Source organism: Rhinolophus hipposideros (assembly GCF_964194185.1).
Source record: "Rhinolophus hipposideros genome assembly, chromosome: 10".
Lineage (NCBI taxonomy): Eukaryota > Metazoa > Chordata > Mammalia > Chiroptera > Rhinolophidae > Rhinolophus > Rhinolophus hipposideros.
Window position 1 is genome coordinate 11936492 of NC_138056.1, and position 12230 is coordinate 11948721.

A 12230-nucleotide genomic window follows, 5' to 3' on the forward strand; every position below is an offset into this window, starting at 1 on the left:
AGCAAGAATAAGATGATCAAAACACAATCATGTCAGAAGATAGGTTTAGACAAAAAGTTCAGTTATATATTTACCTTAGTTCAAATGGGAATAGAGTCCCTGGAGTTAATTTTCTGGTTAAAAGGATATAATGAATATGTTATTAAAAGTTCCTCTGTGTTTCTTGAGGATTTAGGTAACTCTCAAGAATTTAATGGCTCCCTTAAGGCATTTAATTTCCTCAATGTTGCAACAAATAGGAGAAAATGTAGGGCAAGTGTACAGGAAAAGAAGACAAAAACAGAATATATGATCTCTGAAAAAAATGCGATAGAATTGACAGTGATGTCTGCTTGGTACGTTACCATGGGAAGCTTTTCAGACATGTTATCTGGGCTAAACTTCTTCAAAGGCTGCTGTGAAATGATTTGACCACCCATCTCTTCAATGTTTATTTTTCCATATAGCATATGTTTGCTGATAGACAATTTTGGGGGTTTTGTCTTTAACTTAAAATGAATTATAGGGGATTCTGATAGCAGTATTTCACCCTTACATATGTATCTAAATAAGAAATGTGCTTTATTCTTTATTCTAAAAACCATTAAATGTTTCTTCCTAAATGCAAATTTCCTAAATCCCCAAATTAACAGCTATTGGGGCAGGTGGTAGGAATAGGGATTAGGTAATAGTCTAAACTTGAATTAGGCCAAAAGGTGATCCATTAAGTTAAAAGGACTAGAACATTCTTAGTGCCTGATGCATTCATATATATGAGTACATATAGTTCATGTAATAATGAAGTATACGTGTCTATATTTGAAGAATTATATGTGAAATATATGTAAGAAATATAGAGATTAAATTTCTCAGACCAATATTTTCTATTCTCCTAGGAAATTGTAGATTAAGGACAAAAAATTATCTGAAAACAATTTATAAATATCTGTATTTATAGGCACTCAGTAGAAAAGAAAAACCAGCAAATAATTACATTCAGAAAGTACCTATCAGGTCCTCTATCTTCTAACGGTCTATTAACTCCTTGAATTTATATGCAATACTATGTTTAAAAGCACATATTTCTGGATAGTGGCCTCATACCAATCATTATATTTATTTAGTAGCCTTATTTAAAACTAATTTGGCACATATTTGTTAATGTGAGTTTTTTTGGTCATGAAAGAAGACTTTAAGTGACCAATATTATTCAGAAGTTATATTAATTAATGCAATATAATAAAATATTATGTTTTAGAAAATAATTACCTTTTTTCAAATAAAAGATATTGGGGAACAATTATGATACTATAAGCTGGGGTCATTTTAAGTGTATAATTTAATGAATTTTGACAAACATGTATTCCAGGGCAATTACTACCATAATCAAAATATGGAACATTTTCATAATCCCCGAAGTCTCTTTCTCTCTTTCAAAGAAACCCCTACCTTTTACCTCCAACCCCAAGAAACTCCTGACTAACTTTATATCTCCCTATAAGTTTTGCTTTTGCAGAGTTTCATAAAATGGGGATAATACAGAATAGGTTCTTTCCTGTTTGGATTTTCTTCAATCAGAATAATGTTTTGAGATATATCCACATTGTTACAAAAATCTTTAGTTTGTTCTTTTTCATTGCTGACTAACATTCCATTGCATAGATATAGAATACTTTGTTTATTCATTCACTTGTTAATTGACTTCTGTCCCTGGAAATATTCAGAAACTAAAAAGAAACTAAAAAGGCAAGCTACATAATATGGAAAGACATTCAGAGTATGTGTATATGACAAGGCACTCATATCCAGAATATATTAAAAACTACTGCCAACCTATAAGAAAAATACAAGCAAGACAGCTAAATATGAAAAATTTAGAAAAGTGACTTTGTAATGAAGGACATTCAGATAGCCAATAAGCGTATGCAAAAATGTTTAATATCATTGCTCATACATTTGGTAGATCACAACCTTTAATATTTATATTGTTTGGGACACCCCCAAAAGTTCCTCTCTGTCTTTCAGAAGTTCTCCACTTAAATCTGCCCATTTGTCTGTCTGTCTGTCTATCTATCTATCTATCTATCTATCTATCTATCTATCTATCTACCATCTATCTATCTATCATCATCTATCTATGTATCTATGTATCTAATATCTATCATCTATCATCTATTTATCTATTTTCTATCATCTATCTATTATTTATTTATCTATTTATCTATCTATCATCTGTCTATCTATCATCTATCTATCTATCTATCTATCTATCATCAATTTATCATCTATTGTCTGTCTGTCCTTGTATATATGTACTTATTTGGTATTCAGGCTTACTCAGGCCCAGAATATGCCTAATGCCCTGAATGGAAATGACAACCATGTATGGTGAAACCTGCAAAGTATCTGCCCAAAGCTCAACTGGTTCCTCTGAAAGCTTGCAGAGCCTTCCAGCATCACACGTGCATTTTCAAGAGTGCACTGATCAGAGAGACAAAGGCAGCTCGCCTCTCCATGTCTACACCTCTAGTTCTAAACCATTCCAATTCTCTTTTCCTTAATAGCCACTCAGTTTTATCAACAGATAAAGTCTGCATCTTGTCGTGTTTTTCTTGTTATTTTTGCATAAATGCTGTTTTAATCACAAGCTTCTCCATCCATGCAGAAGAAAAAGTGTTCTATCATTTTATAAGCACTTTTCCCTGTTTTCCTAACTTTTTATTTTGAAACATTTTAAACTCACAGAAGAGATTCAAGAATAATACTAATTTGCAAGAATAGTTAACTATCATTCATGACTCAAATTACATGAGAGTATCCTGACCATAGTTCTGTTTGTGATCATATCTGTGATGACAATTTTTTTTTTAAAGAAAAATTATCTATTTGCAGGTTAATGTTATGTTAACAAAGCCATAGACAAGATTGAGTCAAGTTGGGGTCCTCTTCCACTATCTGCTAAATCTTCTTAAGGCTATAAATCAGTGAGCTTAGCACGGGGATCACCAAAATATAAAATACAGCAGAGATCTTCTGTTGCAGGGACTACTGAGAACTTGGCTGGATGTAACCAAAGGTCAGAGACCCATAGAAGAAAGTCACAGAGGTCAGGTGGGAAGCACAAGTGGAAAAGGCTTTGTGCCTCCTCTCAGCTGAATGGATTCGTAGATGGCAATGATGATGTGCCTATAAGAGCCCACAATGATAATGAAAACGAACATTGCAACAACCCCAGAGAATATCAAAAGCAGCATCTCCTTGTTACGTATATCAGAGCAAGAGAGCCTTAGAAACAGGGGGAAGTCCCAAAAATAATGATTCACAATAAGACCACAGAAGTCTAGCAAACCTATTGTGTGTGTCAGTGAGTTAATGAGCCCACCCAAGTAAGATGCAAGGACCATCTGAATACAAACCCTTTGGCTCCTAATGACTAAAGACCAAGGGATTGGCTGTTGCTACGTAGTGGTCATAAACTATCATAGACAAGAGGATGCCCTCTGTGGTTACAGAAAATGTGCTGAACTAGTGTTTTGATAGGAACTTCACAAGCACCTTAGGAGCAAAGACAACAGAGTAGCAACTATCATAAAAAGAGAGGTTGCTAAAAAAGAAGTACATTGGAATATAAAGTATTTAACCAGTCAAGGCAATTATCCCCCAATTACTACCAGAGTGGTAAAATAAACAAGGATGAAAAACAAGAAGAGAGAGATCTGCAAATTAGGATTTTCAGCTAAAACCGTCAGAATGAATTCCTTCACACCTGTATGATTCGAACCTGTCGTGCATTCAGGTTTATATAGCTCTTTAGTTGAAGAATACGAATATATCACTCAGATGAAAATATTATGATTTCCTCCTTGATCTGATATCCATAATAGCACAGAGCATTTAGGTTTACCCTGGAGTTAGATGAAGAAATTAACTTCAGCAGTGGATTTTATGTGTATTAGAAAATCCACCTATTGTGATTTAGTTTACTAGAACTAGAGATTATTTTATTCCCTGCTTCTCAGTTGCCATATCCTAAAAACTGAGATAAAGAAACTCTCTTAGATCATGAAATTATTAATTGATAGAACTGACATTCAATCCCAGATATGGTGCATATCAAACCCCTGACTCATTCTGTGACATATGCAAGTCCTCTGCTTATATAAAATACAAACTGGCACTCTGTAATAGAAATTATTTCCTTATCTTGTGGCTAACCTGTTCCTATTTTTTTCACAGCCAGTTAACTCATGATGCCCACGTTTATAATATGCAACCCCCTTCCTTTCCAAATCTCAAACATCAGAACTATTTCACCTTCTGCTCAATGCCTGCGCCTTCCAAAGACCTGAGTCCAGAGAAAAAGGTAGAACACTCTTTTCATTTGATATTTAGTATTATTAAGGCCAGTCAAAAAGCAGCAGTGCCATTTAACCTAGAAACCCTTCCATTTTGCGCCTTTGTGTAACTTCTTCACCTCACATCTTTGGTTTTATCAGCATTAAACCAAGAACTCCAAAAACCCAGTGTAGAGAGGCAAGGTGTGAACCTGAGGTACCAAAATTACATCCGTCAGATGTGTCCTGCTTTCAAAAACGTAGGCTGCTGCTTAGTTTCACTTGTTTTCTGACACGGTAAAATACTAATTCAACAATACTTGTGTTTAAATATTAATAAATTAATGCATGTATGCTTTCATGCCTTCAAAAAATACATATTACTACTCTGTGCCAAGATACATTATATTTAGTAGAAGTAAAGCAGTGACTAAGAAACAGTGTCATGCTTTTAAGGAGTGTCCATTTTATTATGGAAATAAAAAAAACCTATTGATTTACTACATATAGTGATGATGAGTACCATGAACAAAAGTAAAAAAGGGGAAGAGATGGTAGGTATTCTACTATACAGTGTATTAGTTTCCTATTGCTGCTATAATAAATTACCACAAACTGGTGACTTAAAATAACAACCAGGCCTTTTACGCAAGGTTCTGTGCTCGGCATTAGAGATCTCAAGGATATATGAATTGTACTCTCATGGAGCTTGAACTCTACTGAGGTCAGGAGTTGGGTCAACTTGGGATGTAATCTTCAGTGTATTGCTAAACAAAAACCAAAATCTTCATCTATGAGTATATAAGTTCATCCCTCACAAACTGAGATGATAAATTAGATTCTGTCTATATGTTAGATTGGTGCCCTTGGGAAGCACAATGAATCCAAGTCTAACTATATCCAAGGAAAAGAGGGAACAACTTGTTGAAAGTGGCAAGTATTTTATTCCTGTTAATGAAACCAGATTGTGAAATACAGAATGAGAGTTTGATAACCTGGAAGTAAACTCAATTAAAAAAAAACAAAAAACAAAATAACTTGAGAGGAGAAGGGATATTTGGGACATTTGTGTGTTTCTTTCTTTTCTTTTTTCTTTCTTAGTTCCAGGTGTACAAAACAATGTAATAGTTAGACCTATACACCCCTCACAAAGTGATAGCCTCCCTTCCCCAATTTACTACCCTTCTGATATATGCTATGTGAAATAAATCAGAAGGAGATAAACAAATACCATATGATCTCACTTATATGTGGAATCTAATACTAGAACAGAATAAATGAGCAAACTAAACAGAAATAGACCCAGAGATATAGAGAAAAAAGCTGATGGTTGCTAGATGGGAGGGTGTGGGGACGGGGGAGAAGGTAAAGGGATTAGAAAATACAAATTCATAGTCATAATATTGCCGCTGGATATGAAATACAGTTCGGGGAATATAATCAATAATGTTGTAAAGTTTTTGTAGGGTGTCAGATGGGCACCAGACTTATTAGGGAAACCACTTCATGGACAGTGTAGATGCCTGACCATTGCGCTGTACATCTTAAGGCTGCTTAGTGTAATGAAAACATCACCTCACTGGAATATATTAGAACTAGGAAGGCTTGAGTTCCAATACAGTTCTGCCCTTGGCCTGCTGCATGTTTCACCATCTACAATGACTTATAAAAAAAAAAAAGGTTTAGAGTCTAATTCTCTTGCTAAAGAATCTAGGACAGTGATTATTCTATTCAATTTATGTCTGTATTCTGAGTGTTTTCTCAGTGCTTGGTGTGTTATAAATGTAGAGTAGATATTTGTTAAATAAATAAAAAAATGGTCAAATTAAAAAAAAAGAAATGGAGACAACAGAGTTTGTATAATTTTCCCATTTGTCATTTAGAGAAAAAGTGGGGAAAATGGAGTTCTTGCCCGTTTAACTATCATAAGGTTTCACGTGGTAGATGTGAACTGACATGAAATTGATGGACAAGACGCAACACCAGGACCCATAAAAGACTAGCATGACTCCACAAAGTTGGTAGTAAGAATTCTAGTAACAGCTTTATCTATTGAACTCATAATAGAAAACTATTAATAGAGACAAGGATCAAGATATGAGTTTCTCTCGTGGTGTGAGAATTACAACGAGAATACAGATTCATTCTGTCATTAAACGTAGGGCTTTTGATAGCATTCAGTGTCATCATCCTGATAAAACAAGAGACTGCTTTAGAATACAAATAAGCGTGAGTATTCTCTTAGGAAAACAAGTACTGGAAATAACAACTTTATAACCTAATGGTATATTCAAATTCATTTTTTCCAACTTTCAGATTAATGTCCTGAAATGATGGGATGAAAAAGAGGTATTTGTTTAAAGCATATGAAATTCCTTCACAGTAGTTTATTTTTGATTTATTACTCCAAAGGGACATTAGAAAATATATAATATTAGTGGTCAAGGACATAATTACTGATAAGGATGTTGGTGAGAGAAATCACAAAGTTAAAAGCAATTATCATTATAATGAAAAAGTGAACCCAGTCCAATGCCTCTCAAGAGTTAATGATTTTCAAACTAATGACCTCACCATACTGTAGGTCTATAGTTGTTAACCAGAATTGAACTATTATATCTCACTATATGTTCTCACGGAGCTTTTCCCACAGAAAATTATGCTGACCTGAAACAGGGCCCAGTTGGAACCCCCACAAAAGAGGCCTCTCCTTTCCCTGCCCTAGAGCTTAACAATTGATCAAACTCTTCCCTGCGGTTTGAGCTTAGAATGTCCTGTCCTAGTTCCTGAGTTTAGGAAGTCTCCTATCCCAATTCCCTGCTTTAGATAATTACCCTGAAACTTATGCTTGCTTACTAGTCACAATGCCCCCCATACAATCTTTATGGCTTAGCATTCTTTCCAGGTTACTGTCATCACTGCTCCTGGGTTGATGACCACATTGGAGAGCCACATCGCCAGAGGAAAGGCTCCATGCAGACCCCTGAACCATCATGTGGCCTCTGGAAGAATGTCCAGATTTTCCCTTAAATAACCCAGGCTGGTCTGAGAAAGGTAAGGCCATTTTTGGAAGTATTAACCTGCTGCCTTCTCAGACCACCGGTGCTCTGATAATAAATGCTTATTCTATGACCCAACTCCTGTGTTTGTCTATTGGCTGAGAGGTGCAGGCAGCACGAGCCCCAGACTCATTTAGCTTCCAGTTCAGACATAATATTTATAATGAATTTACTAAATAATATTATATATTATTTATTGTTCATACTATTGCTCATGTTATTACTGAATATTATATACAAATAAATATAACTGTTATATGAAATATGTTATAGATATAAATTCATAAATATATAAACATACTTTAAAATAATATGTACTGAATGGTTTACAATTAAAATTGTTTACAAAATGAAAGAAGTAAAAAATCAAATGACACACAAACACAAAACTTAACAATCACATATAAAAATTAAAAAACCCACTATCAACAACAACAAATTTGACAGACCCAAAACTTTTTAGCCTAAATAGCCTAATTTTAAAACAATACACACTGACTTGGAAACTACTTTATTCAGGCACACTAGAGTTGTAGTGGGAAGAAGTCGCAGCTTGTAACAAAAACAGCTCTGAGCTCAGGAAATCAAATGTGTGTGCGCATGGCCAGGTTTCTTACAAACAGGATGTAGTGACAAACTCAAGGAAAATAAAAAGTAATTCTTAAAATATTATTATTGGAATCATAACATAAACTTAGATCTAAAAGATTTCAAAAACTATTATCATATAAGATTGGGAAGAAGTGATTTTCTTTGTACTATAGATAAAATACATGACAATTCTCAGATACCCCATTTTCCAGAGACTATCTGAAAATTTCCATAAATATGCAAGTAGCTTTAGCTTCTCTATAAACCAAATATTAAATACCACAAAAATACATGATGTGGCTGCTCACTCGTGAGTCATGAAGGTAGAAATAGAGGCAGAAATAGAAGGTAGAAATAGAGAAGGAAGTGAGACAGGTTAGTTAGTATTATTGTTAGGTAGACAGGAAGTTCCCTGGTGAAACAAGCAAAAGGCAGCCATATCCTGAAACTCTAGGTTCTGGAATGTCTCCTTCACTCCAGGACAGAGAACATGCCTTGAGGTTAATAAGCTATCCCAAATCCCTTTTGGCCAGACGAAGGAGCAGATTTGACAGATAGGAATGGGTTATTTCATTAATCTCTTCAGTATGAGCAAACAGGACAAAACTGATAGATGAATTCCATTAGAAGTCTCCAGCTCCCTTCCCCAAGCAGGCAAGGGAAGGTATAAAAGTAAGAACTTTTGCCTCAGTCACTAGGCTTTCCAGTTTCGGGTACCCCTCCTGCTCAGGAGCTACAACCTCTTCTCCTGCCTCTAATAAACGATCTTCCTTTACAACGTTTTGCCTCTCCCATATCCGTGTGTCCATTCTTGGCTTCAGGAGACACAATCCCGGCTCACACCCAACAATTGCTGGCAGCTCCAACATCATTTACATCAGAAGATTTATTAAAGTAAGAGGAGGGTCAGCTGGGCAGAGCCTGCTGGCGACTACTATCTGAAGTCTTTGCTTCATCTGAAGTTTTCTATTTTCTAACTAGGATGTAAATTGCTTCGGCCTGTAGTGGAATTTTCTATTGAGTTCAGCTTTGTGGGTTGGGGTGGGGGAAAGTACAGTTAAGCTGGTTATTGCAACCTTTGCATATGTTATGTAGATTTAAGTGAGAGCCAGGAGTGGATCCCATACAGGTGCAAAACTTCTCCCAAGTCCTAGGGCAAGCTCTGGACCAGAAGTAAATAGAAACATTGAAACTGTTATGTACAGCAAGCAGAATTATTTAGGCCTGGTGGAAAGGAAGTGGAAAAAGAAGAGCTTTCAAAAAGTCCCAAGCTGAATTACACTTGTTAAATCAAATTATACCAGAGATCCAAATCTCAACATAGAAGATATATAGTGCCACCATTACAATCCCATCTTAACAATATACACACTCTCATACACACAAATATTAAATATAGATGTTATGTAAATATTGCCCTTTTTCACAAAATAAGAACATTTGAAAGATAAATAAACCATAGGTTAGGAAATTTTCTGGCTATTTGGGAACAGTACTGAAATTATACAGCTGATAATGATAGGGTAGGTAGACAGATAGAAATGAGCAGGAGGAGAAATTTAGCCCCCTTTAGAAAGCCCATTGCTGCAGCTCCTACTTGGGTCAAGACCCTGGCAGCTGCCCAGCAGGAGTCCTGGCTTACACATAGTCTAAATCAAAGAGATATGTTGTTAAAAGTCAGAAAAGGGGGAGCCCATCCTGTTTGTCACCAATACCACCCAACAGGACTCCAGGTTTTCATATACCCCAAAGGGATGTGCAAACACATCCCCCCAAAGCAAAACATATTCCCTGCTGTCAGGAAGCTTCCAATATGGGTGAGTTGGCAGACAAGTCAATGTATGCCTTCAATACAACATGATAAAGAGTATAATAAATCACTATGCAATGTATTTTAAGAACACTAATCAGAGAGCAATTATTATCACTTATTTTAACTCAGGAATTTTTTACAGAAAAGAAGAATTTTGGAGAGAACATTTCTGTAAGAGAGGATGAAAGCATTTTAAAGTAGTAAGAATGAAAAGTTGTCTTTATTTCGGGAAAACAGTGATCAATTTAAAATAGTTGACGTATAAGGTATTCATGGCATAGTACCGTATTTTCCCCCAAAATAAAACCAGATCTTATATTAATTTTTGCTCCAAAAGACTCATTAGGGCTTATTTTATATTATGAGAATCCTGAAAAATCATGCGAGTGCTTATTTTCCGGTTAGGTCTTATTTTCAGGGAAACATGGTATTGATAATGAGATTGAAAGAGCAGGATATGCCTTAAGTATTTTTCAATGAATTAAATTCTTATTCATTGAAAATCCAGTTTCTTTCTAATAGTTTTTTGAGGGCGTTTTTTACATCCTTGTTTCTGAAGCTGTAGATTATTGGGTTAAACATGGGAAAAACAACAGTATAAAACAGAGCAACTACCTTATCAGTGTTTAGGGAATAGCTGGTGGTGGGACGTAAGTACATAAACAGGAGTGTTCCGTAGAATAAAGTGACTGCTATGAGATGGGAAGCACAGGTAGAGAATGTTTTGCTTCTGCCACCTGAGGACTTGATGCTCAAAATAGTGATGAGGATACGAAAGTAAGAGATAAATATGACTACGAAAGTACTGGTCTGGATGAAACCACACAAGGCAAAGAGCAGAAGCTCATTGAGATGGGTGTCTGCACATGATAAAGCCAGAAGAGGTGGGATATCACAGAAAAAGTGGTTGACAATATTGGAGCCACAAAATGGCAGCCTGAATATGAGGCAGACATGTACCATCGAAGTCATGCTTCCACTGAAGTATGCCAACACAATGAAGCAGGTACAGACTCTCTTAGACATAAGTGTAGGGTAGAGCAGCGGGTTGCAGATGGCTGCATAGCGGTCATATGCCATTGCTGCCAGGACAAGGCACTCAGCATCAGCAAAACAAGCAAAGAAAAACATTTGTAGTGCACAGCCATAGAGAGAGATGATTTTCCTGGATGTTAAAAAATTCACCAGCATTTTAGGAGTGATTGCTGTAGAATAGCTGATGTCTAGAAAAGACAAGTTGCTGAGAAAAAAATACATGGGGGTATGCAGGCTTGAACTGATATTAACTAAGATTATTAAACCCATATTTCCCACCACAGTTAGTGTATATACTATGAGAAATACCAAGAATAGTGTGACTCTGAGAGGTAGATAATCTGTGAATCCAACAAGTAGGAACTCAGATGGCATGGTATAATTACTGTCCAACATCTTCTTGGTTTTCTTGTTTTTCTCATCCAAAATAGATGGTGTCAGAATACAAGTTCTGACAATTACGTTCGGGAACTCACCCTAGAAAAAGTGTAACATACCTCATTGCTGGATATCTCTATAGTCACATTTGAAGTATTCCCCTTGGGAAGCTGTGCACCGATGTCAGCGCCTAGTCCACCCTTCAAAGCAATTTTAGAACCCTTTTTCTGGAATGGCCATCAGAACTGTCGTTGTATTACCCTTGATGTCCTGAATTTCATCAAAATGTCTTTCTTTCAATATTCCCTTTATCTTCAAGTAAAGAAAGAAGTCATTGGGGGCCAGATAAGTTGAGTAGGGATGGTGTTCCAATACAGCTATTTGTTTACTGGCTAAAAATTCCCTCACAGACAATGCCGAGTGAGGCATTGTCATGATGCAAGAACCATGAATCGTTGGTAAAAAGTTCAGGTTGTTTAACTTTTTCATGCAGCCTTTCCAGCACTTCCAAACAGTAAACTTGGTTACCTGTTTGTCCAGTTGGTACAAATTCATAATGAATAATCCCTCTGATATAAAAAAAAGGTTAGCAACATCGTTGCAAAAAATTCACGACTTTAATGGTCGGACGTAGTAGGTGAGTTGACTTGAATGATTGATGAACCAAGAATAACTTGTTTCTCTCTTCTAAGGAAGCAAGTAAAATGACAATAAAATCACAGTTATGGCATTTTCTTTGACATGTTTGGTTTGTTTTCCTTTTGGTAATTTTCTTTAAAAGAAGTAATTAGAAATTATTGTTGATATTAGAGGATGTTTTTCAGAGGTGGTGTTTCAAGATGCAGTTGCTCTTTGAAAGCTATGCACATTAAGAGATGGTATTAATTCCTTTCAAGCTGAAAGGGAATGCATGTGGCTCAGTGGACAACACCTGTTACAATTATGAGAACTGCCAAAATCCTTAGAGGCAAAATTTTATTTTTCCAACCCTAAAATCACTTTGTTCCATGTAAAAGAGTTCAAAAAAATTCTGGGAAAAAA

At 35.8% G+C, this 12230-nt stretch overlaps 1 protein-coding gene across 1 annotated transcript; it reads right to left on the bottom strand.

Moving 5' to 3' along the window:
• Window positions 1–10265: 10265 nt before the first annotated feature.
• On the bottom strand, window positions 10266–11207 carry LOC308503356 (olfactory receptor 5AS1; the record flags this gene model as incomplete). Its single annotated transcript, XM_081062678.1, has 1 exon — window positions 10266–11207. One exon carries the CDS (start codon window positions 11205–11207, stop codon window positions 10266–10268), a length of 942 nt encoding a protein of 313 aa, XP_080918804.1.
• Window positions 11208–12230: the final 1023 nt, after the last annotated feature.